At 33.9% G+C, this 25,581-nt stretch overlaps 1 protein-coding gene across 5 annotated transcripts; it reads left to right on the top strand.

Annotated features, from left to right (window-relative positions):
* LOC123198110 (tRNA threonylcarbamoyladenosine dehydratase-like) lies at nt 1-25,581 on the top strand. Of its 5 annotated transcripts, none has more exons than XM_044612716.1 (12): nt 1-159; nt 266-294; nt 787-868; nt 1,801-1,948; nt 6,257-6,469; nt 7,096-7,230; nt 7,514-7,648; nt 7,879-8,094; nt 22,033-22,157; nt 23,902-23,959; nt 24,768-24,918; nt 25,296-25,581. In XM_044612716.1, exons 1-11 carry the CDS (start codon nt 68-70, stop codon nt 24,876-24,878), a joined length of 1,344 nt encoding a protein of 447 aa, XP_044468651.1. In that variant the 5' UTR covers nt 1-67; the 3' UTR covers nt 24,879-24,918; nt 25,296-25,581. The 5 variants fall into 5 exon arrangements, 3 of the variants coding, with proteins under 3 accessions (XP_044468651.1, XP_044468648.1, XP_044468650.1); XM_044612713.1 differs by having other exon boundaries at nt 763-868; XM_044612715.1 differs by having other exon boundaries at nt 763-868; nt 25,250-25,581.

Below are 25,581 nucleotides of genomic sequence, written 5' to 3'. Positions count from 1 at the left end.
GGCTAAAAGCCGCGTGTCGCACAGTTAGGAGTGTTCGGGACGGCAAGATAGTGGAGAGTAAAAGAAAATGGAGGAGAAAGTGAAGTGCTTGGCATTGGTAGGAGCTGGCGCTCTATTGGGCTCCGTTTCAACTGTTATTCTCTATAAACTTCTTTCAAGGTAAAACTAATGGCTTTACATTTTCATTTCTAAATTAATTATCATTTTGTTTATATATCTCTTTTATAATTATAATAGACAGTAAATTTGTGATATTTGATTGCAGATATATGGCAGACACAAGCTCTGAAAATGGTATTCAATTGAATGTTAATTTCTTTCTAAAGTTTTAAAATTTTGATATTCTTCTTGTTTAACTGTACAAAGACAAGTGGATTACTGTTTGATTTCTTCCGTCAATTGTTACTTTGGGTATTGCTGCGCAGATTTCTTTTTCGAAAAAAATGTTCCTTGGATTGAAAAATGGGGAAAAATTAAGAGTGTGCTTGATCGGATAATCCAAAAACAGGACTTTGAGAACAATAACAATGATAATACTTTTGGTCTAGAGCAACAGAAGGAGAGTTCTGTTTTCATTTGTTTTTAGAATCGTTTATTTTGAAGCCACTGAAAACATCTAACACCAGCATTATTATTGATTTTTTTTTTTTTTTGTAAAATATGTTTGTGGATTTCAAGAAGCTTTTTTTTGGGTAGGTACCTGATGGCATCCCAAATTCTTAATCTGTATATTTTTATTTTTCTAATGATAACTATTAATAGGTAAAGAACTTGTATCTACTACAGCAATTGGTTCTTGTGCGATGAAGGGTGAGATGCCAGGTTTAGATATCCTGAAAGATGAAATAGTTTCTGAACAACTGACCAGGTACCATTCTTTTTCTTTTCTTAATTTAATTTTCTCTAACTTTTTCTTACTGTCAAACTTATTAAAAATAACACTGAAGATGAATTTATCTTAAGCAAAAGAGTGCAATCAAAACAGCTTGATTAGTTACTTGTGACATGCCAGTTTTAGCCTCTATAGCTGGGTTTTGATGCCAACTTTGGCTTGCCATGAAAATCAAATAGTTATTGGATAAGTTATTAGTTAGTTTTATTTATTGCTTAATTACCTTACTATTCTTGATGGGAAAATTGGAAGGATATAATTATGAGAGAAGCAGTAATAGGGATGAAATTTGGTGATAGTGGAGATAGGGAAAATTCAAAAGTATTTCAAAGAAACATGGAATCTTGTGGAGATAGCTAGTATTTATAATGCAGTTCGTATTTCAAGTCTTAAAGAAAACAAATTAGACGTTTAATATAGGCCACGGACCTTATTGAAACAAACCTTAGAAGTAAAATATCATAAAAGTTCAAATTGGCTCTAATGAAGAAAACCCTAAATAAACTAAGCAATATACTTGATGAATTCTATACCATGCGTATTGTTTCTTATATCAATTCTTATACTGATATTAAAAGAATTTGATATGCCATCATTGAATGTTTAGGAGTTTAGTTTTCAATTCTTGTGTGTTATACATCAAAATGTTTGTGTGAACCTAGTTTCACATTTCTTCACTACTAAAGATATTAACATGTGAATATAATCTTTTAAAATTTTTGTTAGAGATCTTAGAAATTTATGGTTTTATCACCATGTAGTTCATGCTTTCGTTAAGTTCTACTTTCTGGTAAATTTCTGTGTTGCATGAATTGAGCTTGAGTCATCCCTTGTTGACATTGGTGTAATTTCAATTTAAAGCTAGTATTTTTAGCATGATTGTAAGTTATTATTTGTTTCAATATTAGGAATATTCAATTCTTTGGCATTGAGTTGCAGCAGAAAGTGACTGCATCATATGTTGTTGTCATTGGTCTTGGAGGGGTTGGGAGTCATGCAGCTTCTATGCTTTTGAGATCAGGGGTTGGCAGGCTCCTCTTGGTGGATTTCGATCAAGTATTTTCTCTATAAGTGTTTTTTTTTTTTTAATCTCTGGTTAATTGAGCTACTAATTTTCTAGTATCCTCCAAGTAGTTGATAGCTGAACTTAGTATCAGTTTTGACTACAATACTATCTTGGACTCTCATCTCATTTATAGAGGTCACTCATCCAATGTTCCCTTTTGCTGATAATATATATACATGTGTGAAGAGAAAAAACATTCTTTTATGTATTGAACTGAATATTGTTTTACTGTATATACCAAAGGTTTGGAGATTATATTCTGATATCTTGGGAGAGAAAATAATACAGGAGATCAAAAAATGTACAAAAGGTAAGAAGAAAAACAAAATAAAAATCTCCTAAAAATTAGGAATCAAACATAAATGAGATATAATTAGGAATATTATCCCTACGAATCTCCAACAATTTTCAACACTTCCCTCAAGCTAGTGAGTGGATATCTTCTATTTCCAACTTGTTAATCCTTGAAATTGTGGGAAGTCCCTTAGTTAGGACATTTGCTAATTGATCATATGATGACACATATAGAGTGCTAATCATCCCACTCTCAAGCTTCTTTTTATGAAATGTCTATCAATCTTTATGTGCTTAGTTCGATCATGTTGAACTAGATTGTGTTTAATGTTGATGGCTGACTTATTATCACAATAGAACTTCATAGGGCCACTTCTTTTAATTCACAAATCTTCTAGAATTATTTTTAGCCATAACAACTCACAAATCGCATAAGTTATAGCCTTGAATTCAGCTTCAGTGCTTAATCTAGCAGCCATAGAGTACTTCTTGCTCCTCCAATTCACAAGATTACCTCATAGAAACATGCAATAACCTATAGTAGACTTTCTGTTTACATGTGATTTTGCATAGTTTGAATCTGTGTAAATATCTACTGTTAACCTGCCACCTTTTTTGGATAATAAGCCTCTCCTAGGTGTAGTTTTGAGACACTGAAGTATATTCTGAACCGCTTGCAGATGTTCTTCCCTAGGATCATGCATAAACTGATTGCATAGGCTATATTTAGCCTTTTGTGTGATAGGCAAATTAGTTTTCCAACAAGCTGTTGGTAGCTCCCTGTTATCAACAACATTACCTAATTTTTCATTGCCTAATCTGTGGTTTTGTTCAATAGGGACATTTGCTGATTTGCTACTGAGCTTTTTAGTCTCCTTTAGTAAATCTAAAACATATTTTCTTTGAGAAATAAAGATTTCTTGTTGGAACAAGCAACCTCAATCCCAAGAAAATATTTCAATTTTCCCAATTTCTTAATCTCAAATTCACAGGCTAAGCAATCTCTAAGACTCATTTTTTCAATTTCATCATTTCTAGTAATGATTATATCATCAACATAAACAATTGGGATAATTACATTACCTCCCTTGGTATGTTTAATAAACAATGCTTGGCTCCCTTGACTTTGCTTATATCCTATTTTCTACATAACTTTTGTGAATCTTGAACTGTTTTTGGTATGTTAACAGAATCTAAAGTGGTAACAAAGGTTTTATGTTAAGGGGACAATGAATTTAGTGACACAAAATTAGATATGAGAGGTTGGATGCATTTTCTCGTTCATTTTCTAACTCAATGTGAAGATCAAGGTTAGATTGCTTGTTAATAAATGAGGGAGAAGGTGTTGTTTTAGTACCTAGACTTCGTTTAGAGTCATTAACATGCCTTTTTGGGATTGGGTTCTACATGCCTTAAATAAACTTTCAATTCTTTGGATGGTTGATTTAGTTGTGGTTGCTGCTGTACCTGAGAAATATTTTGAGATTCCAGTTTTGATTGGGGTGGTTTTAATGGCTCGGATTTTGAGATTTCTTTGTTATTAGTTGTGTAAAATGTGGGCTGTTGCATCGGAAGTTCAAGTGTGAGTGTTGGTAGTGTGAGTATGGGCTGTGGTACTGAAATTTTGAGAAAAATCAATTTTGAATCTTTCAACTCATCCAAGCTCTCATCTTCCTTGGAGGACTTTCATTGAAGATGAGAGAATTGAATTGATTAGTATGGATTAGCTTTAAAAAAAGTGACATCCATAGTGACAAAGATTTTACGGCTGGGTAAATGGTAACATTAGTACACAAACTGATGACTATAATAACCAATGAAGACAAACTTTAGTGCTCGAGGATCTAACCTAGTGCGATGTTGTTTATGGACATGAACATATGAAGTACAACCAAATATTTTTGGGGATAAATAATTTAGATTGACATTTTCTAGAGAAAACTGAGACAACATACCTCCAACATTCTTCAAAAATATCTATATCCTATATATATTTACGAAAAACTTAACTTTTTAGGTTTGGATTCTCAACTTAGGGTATCCATAAACCGTTTATGTTATGGTGTTCGGTTGGTGGCTTCTTGTCGAATACTTCTTGTCATAGTCAATTAAATTTGATGATGAATGATGCATAGATATTCTTGTCCTATTTATTATTAAGAATAGAGTTTGATTTGGGTTGCAACTTGAGAATCTGATGTCTGAATAGGGCCACATGTCTTCTTTCTTGTCTAATGCTTCAAATACTTGCAATGCATGACCTTCAAATTAAAGATATGTGCTCTTCTAATTTTCAGGTTTTATGAGACTGTTAATCCTTTTAGATTTCTTCAGTGTTCTGGGCTGTTTAAGAGCTCAAAGATTTGTCCTTACATGTAATTGTTGAAATTTGGTCATTAAGTGCCTAGTAGGAACGCTGGTGTCAAAATTGGAGTCAGAATGAGATTTGGTTTCATTTGTAATACAGACTGCAATTTTGATGCAATGCTGTAGGGTTGTAAGGCTCCAAAATTTAATTAAAGCTTTTGGTTAAACTAGAGAGCGCCTTCAATAAAAATTGGTGCCATTTTTGGACATGTTCATACTAGAGGAGATGTTATTTTTGACTTTATATTACTTTCAATGAAAAGAGTAATTGGAAGCAGCTCAAAAAAGGTAAAGAGCTTGATTTCCTCATCCACCATGTGATCGTGAATAAAAAATTTCATGATCCTTCATTTCTTTATTTTTCTGGGGATTACATGTCTCATACGGCTTACTTTCTATCTGAATTAAAAAAATACTGTGCTATTATATACTAATAATATTATTTTATAATTTAGGTACTTTTTTGTGATAATAAAATAGAATTGAAATATGGTCGGATTTGTTTGGATAGTTCTTGTAAAATTAAACAAGTTATTTCATGATTGCTTTCTGTTTTTGTTGTATGAAAACAACAACATAAATTTAAACCTTTTGTGATGCCAATTTTGACTATGTTGATATATGGAATAACAAATAAAATATTTTGACGATGGGTAGTGTTTTAAATTTATGAGATTCATATGTTAGATATATAAAGAAAAAGAAGAAAAAAATCAAAGTTTAACATGCTTAAGATGGTGTACAGAGTAACTGTATTGTAGTAAAATTATACTTTTATCTCATGTTTAATACTAGAAGAAGAAAATAGGTGATTTTTGATTCCTAAATATGTTCATTGCATTTATTTAGGATATTCATAGATAGCAATATTTAATAGCAGATTCTAATTTAAGAAGAAAATGTACATATCTGGTCTCTTATTTTTCGAGCTTATGATTATGTACCATTAATATTTGGTTCATATAATTATTTTCCTTTTATGGTTTCAGTACAAATGACTTTTTATTTGATATCTTAGGAGCAGATAGGCAGAATAAATTAAGAAAAACTTTGCTCTCACCTGCACTCCTGTGCTTAGTAAAAAATTACAAGTATTTGTTCATACACATGTTTTACTCTTTCTGGTCTTAGTACAAATGACTTTTCTGTTTGACATATTAAAAATGTTTTATTTGAGTAGAAGTAGGAAATAATAAAATTAGGAGAAAATAGGCTCAAGAAATTAGAAGAAGAGCTTTGCTTTCGCCAGCCCTTCTACTTTAAATTTATAGGCACATGTCTAATGGATGCACTGATATTAATTTAATATATGAATTCCTTATAGACCATTCAGCACCGACCAACACATAATAAAAAAGAAAGGACTTCTAACAGTTTCCTTCAGCTTTTTGGGATTTTAATCCTTAATCACCTAGTAATAATATTTTGAAGGTATTGGTAGTAGAAGTGCCGATTTTAATTTCCTTTCTATTTTTTGTTTTTTTTGCCACATGGCAAGAATAGGACTAAGACACCGCAAAAGATGGATAATTTTAAAGGACTTTTTCTTTTTGAATTTTTATTTGCAAAAGTTAACAACATTAGATTTTATTTAATTATTTGCATTTGATATGTACAATTTTTTCTCATGTGAGAAGGTATCACTTTCATCATTAAATCGACATGCTGTTGCAACCCGAGCCGATGTTGGTACTCCAAAAGCTCAGTGCCTCAAAAGGCATTTCTCATTGATCTTCCCAGAATGCTGCATAGAGGCAAAAGTGCTGCTCTATGATGCAAAATCCGAAGAAGAAATTCTTTCAGGCCACCCTGATTTTGTTCTGGACTGCATTGATAACATTGATACAAAGGTACCTTTTCCTGCTTACGAGTATGGTTTTCTTGAAAACTAACTTTGATTATCAGTGAAATTATATCTTTAATTTGGGAAAAGACAGTACTAGTATTTTTCATGTACAAATTACATTTGAAGATTTGTGATATAGGGTGAAAGAAAATCCTTCAATATGCCTTTTAGCATCTTATACATGATTAAATAAGGTCTCATGATCATCTAAAGTTACCATACTTCATGAGTAATGTCTTCTTAGGATTTAGATACTATCTTTTGGCATTTCATGTGTTGAGTTTTTAAATTATGGTTATTAAACATGATATTTGGGCTTATTCAATTTAGAAGTCTTTTGTTGGAACCTAGAAAAACCTCCCAGTTTGTTAATTAGATTACATCTTAGTGTTTGTGTTTCTATTTTTGTGGCAAGCTTGTCAAATAAATTTAGCCAACATTGAACATTATGTAAGGTATAAGCTTAATCTTCTGGAATTATAGTTTTTCAACAAGGCTAAAATAAAGGTATTGATAAGCCAAAAGTATTTCATAACGGTCACTGCTTACTCCTATTATATATTGTTATCTAAGATTATGACATTGGATAGATGCTTAAATTATAAAATACTCGATTTTCATATACCATAGGTAGCACTTCTTGCTGCTTGTGTACGTAGGGGTTTGAAGGTTCTATCTGCAACAGGAGCTGGTGCTAGAGCTGACCCTACAAGAATTCGTGTGGCTGATTTAAAAGAGTCAACAAATGATCCACTGTCTCGATCTGTAATGCTCTGGCTTTTTTATTTATTGTCTCTTTAACTGTGTGGCTCATTTTTAAAAAGTGGATGCTGATTCTTATGCATTGGCTTTAGAGTGTAAGTATTTTGTGTTTCATATGGGAAAAAATCAATAACTCTCCTTCAGTTTTAGAAAGTGTTGGGACAGTGAGTAATTTAAATCAAGTGACTCCCCAAATGTTTAAGTTATTGTATCATGTAAGTATGCAACAGTAGTTATGACTAATTGTGTTAGTTTTAAGGTCCTCATGTTACTGCACTTTTTTCAGGTAAGGCATCGTTTGAAGAAAGATTATGGCATTGAAGGTGGTATTCCCGTTGTTTTTTCCTTGGAGAAACCTAAGGTAAAGCTGCTCCCATTTAAGGGGCCAAGTGGAGCAGAGGAAAATCCTTTAGATTATCAAGTAAGGATTTTGAACTATAAGTTTGAATTAGTTTTTACTTTTTGCTATAATAATATTGATCATTTAACCTTCAGATAATGAAGTTGATATATCTTACATATCAAGGATGAATCATCGAAATCTTCTTTTTGCCTTGCATTAAATTCAAGTTATCTTCATTTTGATTTGCAAAACAAGGTTTTAACATCAAATCTCTTTGTGATTTGACATTCAACTTATTATGTTATCAGATGGTACCTGGGTTCAGGGTTCGCATCATACCTGTTCTAGGTAGCATCCCTGCAATTTTTGGACAGGTCATGGCCTCCTATGTTGTGACACAGCTATCTGGATTGAACGTTCAAACGGAGCCCATAGTAACCTTAGATAGTGATCATTACCAGGTGCTTCACCAACGCCTTATTGAGCATGAAGAATCCCTCTATGGCACAAATGAGGAAGTCCAGGTTTGAAAATTTTTTAGTTAATAAATGGTTGCTGAAAGATGTACTTTTGATAGATTTTATGTTAATTGTTTGAGTCAAATATTTTGAGTTTTCTTCAAGAGTTTTTTAACCAAATACTATGAAGTTGATTCAGGTTTTGTTCATGTATGCTTTGCATGTACTTGGTTTACCGGGCATTTGGTGGATTTTGATAATCTTCTTCACAAATTTGTATGTATTATTCTATGTTTGAAAGGCAACACTGTTCTTAAGATGAACATTAAAATTGAAAGCTCCAGAATTGAGGAAAGTTGAAGAACTTTTTTTCATATGAACCTGAAAGTCTTTGCTACCATGTGCTAAGTTAAGAAATTTGTAATTAGAAGATTTAAGAATTTTATTTCACTTCCTTTTTCAGTGATGATATTTGAACTGTTTCTTATTTCTAATATATATATATGTGTGTGTGTGTGTGTGTTGAGATACAATTTTTCTTCTTATTTAGGAAACCATAGATTATTACTATTTTGTTAGAGATTTATTTCCAATTTTATTATTCAGTTTATTTTCATTTACTTTGTTTTCTACTTTTCGATAAGAAGGTCAATAAAATCTATTCCTAGTTTCCACAAATAGTTTCTAGTTTCAAATTATATATATCTATTATCACTTGTATATAAACCAAAATTATTTCTGTAGAATTAAAAGATTAATTTACCGTTTAATTTGTTTGTTGGTGTCATTGCCCTAAGTTCATTGTTTTTGGACTGGATTTTTTTTTTATTTTAATCTTCAACCTAAACACCTCTCCTAATATCACTTTTAATATTGCAAAACTATTATGGACATAGACTTGACAAGCAACATGTTGGAAACGATGAAGACAACTATGTTCTTTAAAGGAGATGTCCCAATCTAGAGTTGCGAGTTGTAGAACATCCAGATAACGTATAAGCTAAATGAAAAGAACTATTTGAAGTGGTCTCAATTGGTTTGCACATTCTTGAAGGAAAGAGGTAAAGTGGGTCATATACTTGGAATTGAGCTTGAAAAAGGGATCCAAAATTTCTTACTTGGGATGAAGAAGACTATATAGTGATGTCTGGGCTATGGAATTTGATGGTGCTATAGACAAGTGACTTGAGTTTTGTTAGAGAGAGTTGAGAAGTTGTCAAGGTTATGTATTCAAAAGTTCCTGATGTTGCCCAAATTATGAGATCATGATTGAAGTGACAATTACCAAGTAGGGGACTTGTTTGATCATTGCTTACTCCAATCTCTTGCGGACTTTATGGCATGACATGGATTGTTATAATGAATCCGAATGAATTGTAGTGATGATGCATCCCTCCTCAAAAGGTATGTTGAAAGGGAGAGAATATATGATTTTTTTGCTAGTATGAATTCTAAATTTGATGCAATTTGAGTACAAATTCTTGGGAAAGAGGAGTTGCCCTCCTTAATTGAAGCCATTACCATTCTTCGTTCTGAAGAAGGAAAGAAAGGAGTAATGCTCGAGTCACCTACTGTGAAAGGATCAACCTAGGTATCTTTGGTATCAAATGCAAAGAATTTTGGTTCTGATCAATATTTTGACAAATATAAGAAGTAATTTGACCCATTGAAGCCAAACAATAAGTACTTTTTATGGTGCAGTTATTGTAAAAGCTCATCACATGGTAGATAAGTGTTGGAAACTTCATTTTAAACCTCTTAGGAATGGACAATCAAAGAGGCGGGGGCAAATATATGTGACAAATATTGATCAAACGACTGAAGAGAGTTCTCATGCACTTACAGGAATAGTTAAGTTATATAGAGTAGAGATTGAAAAATTGAGAAGTTTTTTAGAGTCATTAGAGAAACCAACATGAATAGGTAGTTGCATTTTGGCATTCACAGGGATGTTTTACTCTTCTCATGCATTTAATGCTTCGCATATAACCCACCCAAAAGTATGGATAGTTGACTCAAGAGCCACAAACTCTATGACTTGTTTTTCCCACAAATTTGTTTCATATACACCATGCCTAAGAAATAGGAAAATAGCTATTGATGATGGTTCAATGACCATTGTTGTTGGTCAAGGAGATGTTCATATAGATAATTATCTCTCTAAAAATAATACTTCATTTGCCTAGACTGTTTACTAATTATGTGTCAATACAAAAGCTTACCAAGGTTCTAATTAAATTGTTATTTTTATTCCATCCATTCCATCCTTGAAGAAACCAGTAGGCAAGTTAATCCAACGATTGCTTCGCCCTTATCATCTAATGTCGAGTCATTCAAATCTAATAAAGACAAAATTTGTTTTCACACCTTCATCTTGATCATTCCTCCTTTGGTATTCTCAAAATGATGTTTGTTTATTGTTCAAAGGATTAGTTATTAACGAGTTTCATTGTGATGTTTGTGAATTTGTAAAACATATGCTAGTTTAATCCCCAATTAGTAATAAAAAATCTCTATGTCCTTTTACAATTGTTCATAATGACATTTAAAGGCTTGATGGTTTGTTCCTTTTATTAACAATTGTACCCGTGTGACATAGTTTTTACTTTTGAAGCATAAATCTGAACTAACCTTAATTTTTTAAGTCTTTCACAATATGATCCAAACATGATTCAATATTGCAATTAAAAATTTTCGTTCAGATTTTACAAAAGATTACTTTATTCAGCCTTTAGCTCTTTATTTTCAAGAAAAAAGTATAATTTATGAGTCATCATGTCTCAATACACTTAAACAAAATAAGGTTGTTGAAAAGGAAAATGAATATCTTCTAGCTTATAAGAGCACTTTTATTTCAGAATAATGTTCCAAAACAATTTTCGTGGAACATAGTTTTGACAGCTACTTATTTTATAAATTGATTACTCTTGAAAAGTCTTGATTCCAAAAGTCTTGTACTCTCCTTACAAAATTTTTTCCCAGTTCTAGGTTATGTGTCTTTTGTACATATTTGCTCTCAAACTAGGGGCAAACTTGACTCATTGGCCCTTAGATGCATCTTTATTGCTTACTTTTTCATTATAAAAGAATATGAGTGTTATCACCCTCAAACAGAAAAATTTTATATTTTTATTGATGTCACGTTTGTTGAAAGGAGCATTTTTTTTGCTAGTCTTTCTCTTCAGGAGGCATATTACTCTTGGAAGAGAAAGAGAATTTATGTTGTCCAAATTTCCAAAGTCTTTGATTCTAGTTTATATTCTCAAGTTTTTTCTTTTGAAGTATAAATCTGAAGTAACCTCAGTTTTATAAGTCTTTTAAAATATAATCCAAACATAATTCAATGTTGCAATTAAAAAATTTTGTTCAAACAATGCAAAAGATTACTTCAATCAATCTTTAGCTCTTTATTTTCAAGAAAAAAGTATAATTCATGACTCATTATGTCTCAATACACCCTAACAAAATAAAGTTGTTGAAAAGAAAAACGAAATTCTTCTAGCTTAAAAAAGCATTTCTTTTTCAAAATTAATATTCCAAAACAATATTGGGGGAAAGCAGTTTGGCAACTACTCATTTTATAAACTGATCACCTTAAAAAAGTCTTGATTCCCAATGTCTTGTGCTCTCCTCACAAAATTTTTTCCCACCTTTAGGTTGTGTGTCTTTGTTAGGTACTTGGAGGTGAGCCTCAACTACGGTTCGTCGCTGTTGTTCCACAGATGTCAAGCAGTGGTTGCTTGCTGGATTTAGTAGCTCCTATTTGGAGATAAATTTGTAATGGTTATAGTAATTATAAAGTGTATATTTGGCTCAACAATGTGATAATAAAGGATTGTTGTATTTGAAATGTAGTAATATTAATGAAACATTTCCATCAGCTTTAGTCTCTACAATCAACGTAATATTCATAAAAAGAAACACTAATACAGTGACTTTCAATTGGAATTTACTAACAAGTAAGCAACTAATGATAGAACCCTCAAACACTCAATACTCAGCTTTCCAGCATTCGAAAGGCTGGGACTCTCCTGATTTCCTTAATACATCAAAAATCTTCTCTCCCTTTTTCTGTTCCCAGCACCTTCTTTTCTTTCCACTCAACATTACAACTTTTCCAATTAAGTGGTGCCACATAAGCATGGGATAATTTTGTGGTCCCTTCTTTAGGCAATTGGTACTAACATGTTAGTTGTTTGTCTGTTGTATATGTTGCATGCTCATAAGCTGAATGAGTGCCATTTGTCTTCTCTTCAGAGTGCCCATCTATGTTGTGCGTTTCTACAGCTTGGTGGTCTAAATTGTATCTTACTCTTCCTTTCCTCCTCTTTATTTATACTTGGGCCCTAACATTACGCCTCCTATCCAAAGGCACCTTGTCCTCAAGGTGCAAATAAGGAAAGAGTTGAATCATATCTTTGTATAACTCCCACAAATTGTCGTAATCGGCCAACCCATGCCATTTGATCAATAGCTCCAAATCACCTTGTGGAGAATACCTGAAACCCAAAACTACTTCAGGTTGCATTTCTAATTCTCCTTCTTCATTTAAACAACTGGGAAGAGGGTGGCTATGCACAGTTGGTCCTATGCATTTTTTCAACTGCGATATGTGGAAAACAGGATGAATTCTCACTGATTCTGGAAGGTTTAATTGATAAGCTACTGCTCTTATCCTTTCGTCAACTTTATATGGCCCATTAAAACGAGGACTCAACTTCTCATTCGGTTTCAAAGCCAAAGAACGAAATCTATAAGGTTGTAACTTCAGATATACTTGCTGACCCACTTTTAGCTCAACTTCCCTTTGTTTCTGTTAGCCAAATGTTTCGTTCTCTCTTGGGCCCATGTGAGGTTTTCCTTAACCTTATCCAAGATTTTATTTCTCTTTTTTATTATCACATCCACCTTGGCTACCGGTGGAGCTTCTTCCACCAATCTTAAAAGGGGTGGAGGTTCTTACCCGTACACGGCGTTGAAAGGATACATGCCCGTTGATCCATGGAAGGTTGTATTGTACCAGTATTCGGCCCAAGATAGCCAGTTAGGCTAGCTCTGTTGCTTCTCAAAACAGAAGCATCTTAGGTAAGTTTCAAGGCTTCGATTTACTACCTCGGTCTGCCCATTAGTCTGCAAGTGATAGGCTGAACTAAACTTCATTTTTGTGCCTGTTGCTTTAAATAATTCGGACCAAAAGTGGCTCATGAAAATTCTATCGCGATCTGATACAATTGTGCGAGGGAAATCATGGAGTTTAACTACTTCTTTGGTGAACACAACTATGATATCCTTCGCTGTGTAAGGATGCTAGATGGTGATGAAATGTGCATATTTGGTTAAACGATCCACCACAACCAGTAATGTATCAAATCCCCTCATTTTCGGTTACCTTGAAATGAAATCCATTGACAAATCCTCCCAAACCTTGGATGGAACAAGGAGAGGTTCCAGTAGTCCCGTTGGCGATGTTGCTTTGTTCTTGGCATGTTGACACACTTCACATCCAGTCACGAATTGCCTCACATCATTTTTCATGCCTTCCTAGAAAATTACAGATGAGATTCTCTTATAAGTGCAAAAGAAACCCCAAATGCCTGTCGAGAAGAGATGAATGAAAGTCTATCAAGAACTGTTAGATGAACCTGAAATTCTTGGGTAATACTATTTGACCTTTATGCAACAACCCACCATTTTTTAGAGAAATTCTGTATGAGAATTTGGGTTTTTTAGAAGGTTTTATATAATTTGTCGTAGCCTGTCATCCTTCATAGCCTCTGCCTGTATGTCGTCTGTACTAATTGGATTGCCCATAGAAATAGATTGTAACTCCATGCCTCTGGATCTCCGAGATAAGGCATCTGCAGCTTTATTTTCCAAACCTGGTTTATACATTATTTCAAAGTTGAAACCTAACATTTTCACTAACCATTTCTATTGCTTAGACCTTATAATTTTCAACTTTGTTAGGAATTTTAAACTTCGTTGATCCGTTCTCACTTTGAAATGTTGACCTAAGAGGTAATGATGCCATTTCTGCAGTGCCATAACAATGGCCATGAGCTCTTTCTCGTACACAGACTTTCTTTGATTTTGTAGCGATAATGCCTTGCTCAAATAAGCTACCGGCCTCTTTTCTTGCATGAGCACCGCCCTTAGTGATGATCTGGAGGCGTCAATCTCTACAACGAACTCTTTAGAGAAATTAGGCATTGCTAAAACTGGAATTGTCACCATTTCTCTTTTTAGTGCCTCGAACGCCTTTTGTGCCTTTTCACTCCACTAAAATAATTTTTCTTCAATAGATTTGTCAATGGCTCGGCGATCTTCCCATATCCTTACACAATTTTTTTGCAATACCCCATCAGTTCTAGAAAACCTTCTGGTCTTGTATGTCCCTCGATGTTGGCCAGCTTTCCATATCTCGAATTTTGCTAGGGTCAGCTTCTACCCTATTTTTAGACACCATATGGCCTAGATACTCCATTTTGTCGCGTCCAAATTGACAATTTTTTTAAGTTAATTACCAATTGAAAAAGCTCCAGAAGTTTAAGCACCTCTCTTAAATGCCTCGCATGATCATCAATCCCTTTGTTGTAGACAAGGATGTCGTCAAAAAATACAAGTACGAATCTTCTCAAAAATGGGCGAAAAATATCATTCATCAAACTCTGAAATGTGGCTAAAAGCATTTGATAATTTGAACGACATTGCAAAAAATTCATAATGGTCGTGGTGACTCCGAAAGACTGTCTTTTCGATGTCGTCTTCTCTCACCCTAATTTGATGGTAGTCGGATCGTAAATCAAGTTTACTAAAAATTGTTGCACCTACTAACTCATCAAGCAGTTCATCAATTGTAGAAATGAGAAATTTGTCTGGGACAGTGACATGATTGAAGGCCTCGTAATCAACGCAGAACCTCTACCCTCCATATTTTTGCGAACCAACAGTACCGGACTTGAATACGGACTAACACTAGATTGAATTATTCCCGCCATTAACATTTCTTTCACGATCCTCTCTATTTCATTCTTCGGAAAGTATGGGTACCTGTAAGGCCTTAGGTTTGGTGGTTGAGCCCTTTCAATAAGCTGAATAAAGAGGTCTCTATCCCTCATAGGTGGTAAGCCTTGTGGTTCCTTAAATAAACTCCTAAATTCTTCTAATTAGGTCACTAGTTCTGGGTGGATTTCTTGACTATCACTTAGTGGAACATTCGTGTCAACTTACATTTTCAAATAAAAACCATCACCCCCACTATTAACCAACTTCCATAAAATTCCTATAGATGACTCCAATTTTGATAACGAAATGTTGCCTTTAATCTCCATTTTTTGCCCATCCCATTCGAACTTCATCGTTTGATTCCTCTAATTTGATTTCACATCTCCCAATCGACTCAATCTAGATTAAAAGGTAAAAAATCTTGCACCACTTTAATCCCCTGGAATCTCAATTCCACTCTTTCACATTTTTCAGTTTGATTTTTCGATTATCTCCCAATACTACTGAAAATTGAGTTGGGCTCACTAGAATACTTAACTTTACTACAACCATTTTTGAAAGGAAATTGTGAGTTGCTTCGCTATCTAAGAGTACTAATACATTCTTTCCTCTTATCTCCCCAGGAAATTTCATGGTTTTTGGAGAGTCAATCCCTACCATTGAACTAGAGTTCAAATTTACTTTTAGCTTCTTGTCGTTGGATGGTACCTCTACCTCAACGTCAATGTCATCCTCCTTTGACTCCCCTTCACAGGCTATCATAATACGAAGCTGTCGATATCGACAACGGTTCCTCGGAGTAAACTTTGTCACATCTGAAACATAAGCCCTTTTCAATCTTAGATCTATACTCCTTGTCAGTTAAACGTTATGAATTCCCCTCTCTCTACCGGTTAGTTGACGAAGCTCCAAAATTGGCAAGAGCTCTAATTGTTGAAGAAGCTACTGGGTATTGGGGTGTAATGTTGGATTGCGTTTGTGCAAAAAGGCGTGGGTTGTTTTGTGTTTTTTCTGGGTTGGGTATAAAGGTTGTTGGTTGAGTGGTTTGGCGGGCTGATCTAGTCTGAAGTGGGTTGTTAGGCCTGTAGTTCAGATTGGACTTAGGTTTGAAGAAAATAAGTACCGTGTAGGGTTGCTATAGGACTTCTGGTTGGGTCTCACAGGTCAGTTACTCATCTTGCTGTCTATAACTGCGTTCTTCTTCTCAATTTCCTGTGCTCTTTCCATCATCTCTTCCAGTGTCGCCGGTTAGAATAATCTCACTTCCTCTCAGAGTTCCTCCGTCAAGCCATTCATGAAGATCACTAACAAAGTCTCTTCCAATAACCCGTCAACCGTTGTCAACAAAAGTTCGAAACGACACCTGTATTTATGTACAGAATTGTCAATCGTAGAGAGAACAACTCCTCCTGATTCATGTGTTCATCCTCTGGTCAAAAATGTTTCAGTGCTGCACCTTTAAATTCCTCCTAGTTGGAGAATGGTTGACGTTTCCCTTTCCATCAAAACTAGTGGAATGCAGATCCTTCTATGCATACCCCATTGCCATTAATCTTTCCTCTTCCCCCAACTGGTTGATATCAAAATACCACTCTACTTTTTCCAACCATTCCAGAGCATTTTATCTGTTAAATAAAGGCAAGTCTAATCGACAGTACTGAAAGTCCCTGTGCATTCGTCCTTGTTGCTCTTCTCTTCCTCAACCACGTTTTGTTGTTTGTTCTTCTCCACCTATCTCCTCCGACCTCTCCAAAAGGGATGTCCAATGCACGCCAAAGGGTGGAGGGTTGGATAGGGAAGGGTCTTGATCCATCGAAGCCTTACCCTTGTCTTTCGTTTCTCTTCCGACCAATGATTCTTTAAGGTCCTGGAGATACCCTTTCATGACCTCTACACTTGCTTCAACTCCTCCCATCGTTGCATTCATCTCGCCTATTTTGGACTCTAACTCTCTGTTCATCTCTCCCATGTGGTTACTCACTTTTTCTAATTTTTCTTTCACTATTGTTAGTTCCTTCTCCATCGTGTCCACCCTCGACTCCATTCTCGTCATACTCTGATACCAATTGTTAGATACCTAGAGATGAGCCTCAACTACGGTTCATCGTTGTCGTTCCACAAACATCAAGAAGTGGTTGCTTGTTGGATTTAGTAGCTTCTATTCGGAAATAAATTTGTAATAGTTACAGTAACTGTAAAGTATATATTTCGCTCAACAATGTGATAATAAAGGATTGTTGTATTTGAAATGCAATAATATTAATGAAACATTTCCATCAGCTTCAGTCTCTACTATCAACGTAATATTCATAAAAAGAAACACTAACACAGTGACTTTCAATCGAAATTTACTAACAAGTAAGTAACTAATGATAGAACCCTCAAACACTCAATACTTAGCTCTCCAACATTTGAGAGGCTAGGACTCTCTTGATTTCCGTAATACATCAAAAATCTTCTCTCCCTTTTTTTACTCCCGACACCTTCTTTTCTTTCCGCTCAACATTACAACTCTTCCAATTAGGTGGTGCCACATCAACATGGGATAATTCTGTGGTCCCTTCTTTAGGCAATTGGTACTGACATGTTAGTTGTTGGTCTGCTGTATTTGTTGCATGCTCATAGGCTGAATGAGTGCCATCTGTCTTCTTTGCAGAGTGCCCATCTATGTTGTGCGTTTTTGTAGCTTGGTGGTCCAAATAGTGTCTTGTTCTTCCTTTCCTCTTCTTCACGTATACTCAGGCCCTAATAGTCTTTTGTACATGTCTATTATCAGACTAGGGCGGGCCCTCAAATGCATCTTGTTGCTTACTCTTCCATTATAAAAGAGTACAAGTGTTATTACCCTTAAACAGAAAAAATTTATGTTTCTATCGTGTCACATTTGTTGAAAAGGAACATTTTTTATTGTTAGTCTTTTTCTTCAGTGAGGCATATTACTCTCAGAAAGGAAGGACAATTCAGGTTCCTTGTCTAATTTCCTAAGTCTTTGATTCTAGCTTCTATTCTCATTATTTCTCAGACTTTGACTCCACTTGAGTTTGAATCTCTTGTTTTACTTGAGTTCGAGTCTCTTAATGTTACAACATCCTCTAAGTCAACTACTTTTCACATCAAATCACAAGAGTTGATAAAGGGAAAACAATTAGATATGACTTGTCCACTACAGGTGCATTCAAGGATAAAGGCATTAGATACTTAATTTGGGTAGGTTCAATTGCTTGAATTTGATCCTAATTCTGAAATTGTCGAGGTAAATACTGCTCCCAAATCTAATGAAATTAAAATTTTTGATCCCAATGATTTAGATATTCCTATTATATCATGCCCCAAATATCCTTTAGATTTGTTTTGAATTACAAAAACTTGTCCCTTAAGCACAAAACTTTTCTCGCCAACCTAAGCACAATTCTCATTCCCAAGACTTTATTTGACATAATAGTTGAGAAGGATCGGAAATTTGCCATGAAGGTGGAGATGGAGGCTCTAAGAAAAAAAAAAAGAACATAGGAGTTGGTGAAATTGCCAAGTGGAAAAAAACCTATATGGTGTAGATAAGTGTTCTCCATTAAGTATAAGTCAAATGGAATATTAGAACGATACAAGGCAATGTTAGTGGCGGAGAAGTACACATAAACATGTGGGGTATATTATCTTGAAACATCTGTTTCGGTGGCTACGATGAAGAATACTATACGAGTGTTATTGTTTTTAACTACTAACTTGAACTGGAAACTACAATATTTTTATGTGAAAAATACATTCTTGCATGGTGATCTAGGGAGGAAATTTACATGGAAGTGTCATCAAGTTTTGAGTAAAAAACAAACAAGGATGTAGTGTGCAAATTGAGAAAAGCCTTGTATAGGCTAAAACAATCTCCTAGACTTTGGTTTGGGAGATTTACTAGGTACCAAACATGCTTGGTATGGGATATAGAGAACGTCAGGATGATCAAAACCTGCTTGTGAAACACTCGGTTTTAGGGGAGTAACAACATTATTGGTGTATGTGAATGATATTGTAATGATGGGAAATGATGCAAATGGAATGAAGAACCTGAAAAAGTGTTTGAAATCTAGGAACTAGGGAGATTAAAGTATTTTTGTGGGATTGAAGTTGCACATTCTCAATAAGGGATTTTTATATCCTAACATTAATGTCTTAGATCTATTGAATGAAACTGGGAAGCTTGGAAGCAAAGTAGTTGATTCACCAATAGCGCTTAATCTTTGACTTGGAGATGTCTCAAATGATACTGCAATAGATAAAAGCTCTAACCAAAGACTTTTTGTCTCAAATGATACTGCAATAGATAAAAGCTCTAACCAAAGACTTTTTGGAAGACTCATTTAATTGTCCTATACTAGATCGAATATGGTTTATATTGTGAACGTTGTAAACTAATTCATATATAATCCTAAGAAATCACATCTCAAGGTAGTTCACCGAATTTTACATTATCTAAAAAGAATATAGATTAAAGGAATTTTATTCAAGAAGAGAGAGGAATTATCACTTGAAGCCTATACTAATGTAGACTATGTAGTATCCATTATTGATGGGAGACCAACATTCGAGAATTGTATTTTTTTGGGGAGGCAATCTCATAACATGGAAGAATAAAAAACATAACGTTGTAGCTCAATCAAGCATAGAAGCCGAGTTCAGATAAATAGCATTGGGAATTTGTGAGTTATTATGACTTAAACTAATCTTGGATGATTTGCAGATTAAATGGAAAGGTCTATGTTAGGATTGAGACACTTGTCATCAATCCAATGGCCCATTTTTATTATAAATGTATGTTTTGAGTTTTGAAAAAAGGAGAGAAGAAAAATATTAGGGTTTGGGTTTGAGGGCAGCCACCTTTGGCTGATTTAGGGAGGTCTCCAGCGCCTCGAATGATCGGAAAATGGGAGGTCCCGAACTCCTCGAATTGTTTGGTTTATCTTATAATGTTTTAATTAATGAAATATTTTAGTTTATTATGTTTTTTGTGTTTTGGTTGAATAAGAGCTGGGTTCCTAACAAATGGTATCAGAGCGCGTTCGATCCAACGGAGAAGATAGATGATGGTCGGAAAAGTGATGAGTCGCCGAAAAATGTTCATGGAGGAGGCTGACTTGAAGAAAAATCATCACAGGGGGAAATAAGTCCGAAAGCGCTAAAATAGAAGAAGAAGAAGAAGGAGAAGAAAATGAAACGCCGGCAAAAGCGAAAAAGAAAAAAAAAACAGAAGACAGAAGGAAGAAGAAAGAAGGACGAAGGAGAAGAAAGAAGAAAAGAAAAAGACAAGGAGAAGAAAGAGAAAGGAGAGAAAAAAAATAGATAAATAGAAAAAAAAAAAAGTGGAGGCCAGGGTGTTGGTTATTGGAAAAAGGGAAAGAGAAATATGGCTGACTTACAGGGGAAGCAAAAAAGAAGGCAGTAGCTTTGGGAAGAGAAAAAGAAGATGTGGGCGTTGGAAAGAGAAAAACAAAAAAGGGATGAAGATGCAATAGGAGAGAGAAAAATATATATATATATTAAAGAAGAAAAAAAAAAGGACAGTTGTAAATGAAAAAAAAAATTGTTGAAAAGGTAAAAACAGTGGCGGGAAACAGCTTTGGAAGGCAGAGACAGTTCAAAAAAAAAAAACTCATTTTGAGGACAAGATGATTTTGAAGGGAAGGGAAATGTAAGGATTGAGACACTTGTCATCAATCCAATGGCCCATTTTTATTATAAATGTATGTTTTGAGTTTTGAAAAAAGGTGAGAAGAAAAATATTAGGGTTTGGGTTTGAGGGCAGCCACCTTTGGCTGATTTAGGGAGGTCTCCGGCGCCTCGAATGGCCGGAAAATAGGAGGTCCCGAACTCTTCGAATTGTTCGGTTTATCTTATAATGTTTTAATTAATTAAATATTTTAGTTTATTACGTTTTTTGTGTTTTGATTTGTGTTTTGATTTTGTGTTTTGGTTGAATAAGAGTTGGGTTCCTAACAGTCTATTGAGACTTTATTGTGATAATAAATTAGCTATTAACATTGCTCATAATCTTGTAACACGACAAGACAAAGCATGTTAAAGTCGATAGATATTTTATAAAGGAGAAGTTGGATAGTGGCTTAATATGTACTCCATTTATTAGTGGTTAAGTTGCAGGTTTTCTCACAAAAGGGTTGTCTTTTGTGGTTTGTTAAAAGTTAACAATCAAGCAGAATGAATGACATCCACTCACTAGCTTGAGAGGGAATGTTGGAAAATACAATTTTTCCTTTTATTGAGGAAAAACGTAGATTGTTACTATTTTGTTAGACATTTAGTTCCTATTGAATTATTCATATTATTTTCCTTTATTTTTCCTATTTTTTGATAAGAAAGTCAATCAAACTAGTTCCTAGTTTCCAGTTCTATGTTTCTATTCTCAGTTGTGTATAAATCAGGATTCCTAAAGAATAATAAGATTTTAATTTACCATTCAATTTGTATCAATATATATATTTCTAGGTAACTAGCAAAGCTTATAATTGTTGGAACCTTTACTGTTATCATCCCAGGAGAACCATTTAGTTTCTTGAGATGGTCAATGAAATTTTCTATTCTAGAAGACATATAAAAGGTTTTTGCTAGGTTGTTTTACCCTTATTTCTGGAAGCATTCAGCAAATTTTAGTAATGACTTACCATTTGATTTCGCTAAATTGTATCTAGTTGCTTGGCTTTGAATGGATGCTCTTATTACAGTGTAGTGTGAATTAACACAGTTTTCATGGTCATGTTAATCAGTATAGCAGTTAATATGTGTTAATTATTCTTATTTTGTTTCTTCTTTGAATACTGTGATTGTTCAATGTTTCCATTTGTAAATAATTTATGTGTTGCTAAATATTTAATTTTTGTTATGCTGTTATATTAACCTTTAGCTTTTGGCTCATTGATGGTTCATATTGTCTCAAATTACTGTCCTAGTTTTCCGATGTAACATGTTTTCTGTTGCTGCCACGACCTGTTACAGGTAGATGTTGAGGAAGTTATGTACATTGCAAAAGAACTATGGCATGGCAGAAGTGCAAGGGAGCAATCCGCAAAAGATGTAGGGCGTGGAATGTGGCGATCAGTTAATGAGTTAATGCTTGTGAGGTGTGGTTTGTGTATACTTTTCCTTTGGCAAAAACTCATATACAACAAACTCTCTTGCTAGTGTTTTTGCCTTTCTGGAATGTAGTTTAATATGTTTGATCTGTTGTTCTCTAACCAAGGACTGATATATATGTTAACTGTGCAGTGTGTAATTTTCTGTAGGGAGGAACCTTCATTCCTATTTGAACAGTGTGTTCATGGAATGACCTAATTTGCCTGAGCCAATATGTTATATTAATGACTATCACTAACCCTACAATTTCTCTATTATGCATCCTAACTGCTTGAATTTTTAAGAGATTGATGTTAGACCTTGATTCCTTTATGTTTTTAATTTATCTTGTTCATTGAGATTCTTTTAATCAGAATTATATTTTATAAAATCTGAAGAAATCATTTTTATCCACTGTCCACAAGTTCCTTGCTAAGCCCAAATAAAGATTTTAATCTTTCAACTTAAAAAATCTCATCAAAAGCTTTCTACTTCCTATAAGAATTTGAAATTGTAAGGATAAATAGAGTTTACGTTAATCTTAGTTACACTTGTCAGCTTATTATTCATCCCAAATCTTTTATTCTACGAAGTAAACTTAATCAATTATTTTCTTTTCCTTGTTTCTTCTTTTTAAAAGAACAAAAACCATTAAATGGCATATGTTAACAGAAGAGGCAGCAGTTGTAGCTAAAATTTAAATATTATTAATCTATTATTTTTTTTTCTTATTAATTTTATTATTAATCTATTATTCTGTTCTGTGCTGATTCCAATAAGATTTTGTGATGACCTATATTATTTTTTTCAAAATAAACTTAACTTCTAGTGTTGATGTGATAATATAAATTCTAGATTTTCTACAGTGGTTCTATTACCATCATGTTTTGCATCTTTCATGTCAATGTGTTCTTCAATCATGTGTCAATTTCTTAATTTTATCTAAATTTATAGAAGTGGAAAGGGTTTAGTACTGGTCAAAAGAATTGAGAACTGTGGGACTTTAGCTTTTTGTGGGATGAAGCTTCCTTGTCTTATTTCCTCGTATTTGTGTGATAAGTTGTAAGTTTCATTTTGTTCTTTTATATATCTATAACATTATCAAATATGTTGGGAATCGTGTATTAGTGATATATATATATATATTTTGGGCAGGTGAATATATGTGTCTAGGGGTTCTTTTGTACATGGTATCTCTATTTAGTCAATGAGTTTTAAATTTAGTAACATAACGTATATGAAAGAAAAAGGAAATTATGAACTTGGTTGTTAGACTGTAAAGTGCACTATTAGGTTACCAAATTAAACAATTTTTTATGTTAGTTTTTATGGTAACTTGTCGGTGAAATTTAATTAATTTATTTATCAGGTTTACATCCTTGATTAAAATGTCTGAGAGGAGAGTTTTACAGTTTCAGTTTGACTATCTGGGCAATCATTAACTCTGGTGTGTAATCTTGTGTATAATATCTTTGTATAGTGATTATAGAGGCATGTTATGTTGTAGATTTAGTATGCTGTGGAAGTTTGAAATGCACTGTAACTTCAACAGTTAAAGCCTAATAACCAAGCTTGGATAGCTGCATCTGTCCTTTTTGCCGTTTTGTTATTTTCTAGGGTTTCATCTGTTACATTATCACTAATCATGCCATTCATCAATAGCTCAAGGAATGACCTGTTATTGGATCAAAGTTGCCTTCATAATAGTTAACTCGTTCTAATTTTAGGGCTTTTATGCATCATTTTCTTCAGGTGGGACAGAACGAAGCCTGCATCTGTATCAAACTTGATTCTTTTGAAATTTAAAGAGGTATATTTGTTGTATTTTACTGTGTAACAAACAAATGGAGCTTTCAGGCACTCCACAAACCTATGATAGATTATACATGGCATCTTATCTTTTCTTTAAATTTATCATAAAGCCTTTTGCTAATACATCTGAATCATTTTTAGTATCAGATGTTTGATTCTACATTTTTGTCACTGATGTTTAACAGAATGGCCAGAATACTGTCCTTGTTCTGTTGTTCTTAAGAATATGGGCCAAGATTGATTCTGAAGGCTGCTTTGATCCCTAATGGGAGGGAAGTGAAAGCAAGAAAATGTTTGACTGATATTACCATATGCCATATAGGAGTGGATTTATTAGTTCTTGGAAATTTTCTTAAAATTCCTTTGATACATTACCGTTCAAGCCTTTGTTAATATCCATGGCTTCATGGTCTGTTTTAATTTTTTGCCATTCCATTCTCCCATTTAGTAAGTTTTCCTGCGTAAGAAAAATTGTTGATGCTTTATGTTTAATTATTGGAAGAGCTCGGCCTATCTTTAGTCTGTACAACCAAATATCAGTGACACCCAATTTATACACATTTACACATAAATCATCTTAGATTTTATCTTGGTCATTTATTTGATAATCTGAATCCAATTTAGAGAGAGAGGAAAAAATGTATCCAATGGGAAGAGATTTATCATGTTATTGACTTGGCAAAACCCTTTGCAGTTTATTATAGGTATGATTTAGAGTCAGTTGAACTGCTGGATGAAAGCATATAATGCTGTTGAAATATTTTTTGTTTTGATTCCAAATAACATTATTTCCTTACTGTTTATAGGCAGATGAACATGAATCAAGGACTCTTGATGATATCAGGGAAAAGGAACCTGAATTTTTTAAGAGGGTGACATCAGTGCTAAAGCGGGCTGAACTGGACTTTGGCTTGTAATTGTTAATGACTTTGTAGTCACACATATTCTCTATGGCAGGTCCATCTCTCACTCCCTTTCTTTGATATCTTCGGGTAAACTAACTTTTTCAAATTTTTAAACTCATGCGTTGTACCTGAAAATATATTCAATTGACTTTGTCTTCTTTTTGTTTTGTTTTTCTTTCTTTCTTTCATTTTTTTAATTTTTTTTTTTTTTTTTTGGGTTTGTATATTCAAGTGGATATTTGTTATTCTATTGTCTCTTTGCCTTGTTCAATATCCATAAAGGATATTCAAAAGCTTTAACCATTTATTGGTAAGATTTCACATATGCAATTATCTATGAAGCATATTTTGCTGCAGAATATATGATTACATATTTCTTCTAGTATGAAGCTAATACAGATTTTTGTCGAAAAATGAATCGGAATTTAGTAACCTGACGATTACGAGGAGCCGAGCTGGATTTTGATCAATATAATGGACCTACTTTCAAAGTTAAAGAAGAACGTCAGGCCTTGTACCCATGTTTGCTGCGATTTTTTCTAGTGAAGATTGTGCTTTCTGTAGCTATGTTTTTGGACCCTTGTATATGTAGCAATATGCCTAGAAAAATAATGGACTCAATGTAATGCCCTTGGCTTTCAGTGAATTTTGACTATATCCGGGGATGGTAGAAATATGCAGGTTTTTACTTCATAATTATGGTGAATTCCAGGTA

This window comes from Mangifera indica, chromosome 15, assembly GCF_011075055.1.
Source record: "Mangifera indica cultivar Alphonso chromosome 15, CATAS_Mindica_2.1, whole genome shotgun sequence".
In the NCBI taxonomy this organism is placed as follows: Eukaryota; Viridiplantae; Streptophyta; class Magnoliopsida; order Sapindales; family Anacardiaceae; genus Mangifera; species Mangifera indica.
This window is presented reverse-complemented; position numbering and strand designations above follow the sequence as displayed.

Excerpts from the sequence above, each read along its gene's own strand:
- LOC123198110 (XM_044612713.1), top strand. The coding sequence starts at position 68 with ATGGAGGAGAAAGTGAAGTGCTTGGCATTGGTAGGAGCTGGCGCTCTA. Across the intron at positions 295-762 it reads AGACACAAGCTCTGAAAATG|GTAAAGAACTTGTATCTACT; the intron begins GTATTCAATTGA and ends AACTATTAATAG. Across the intron at positions 7,649-7,878 it reads AAAATCCTTTAGATTATCAA|ATGGTACCTGGGTTCAGGGT; the intron begins GTAAGGATTTTG and ends TTATGTTATCAG.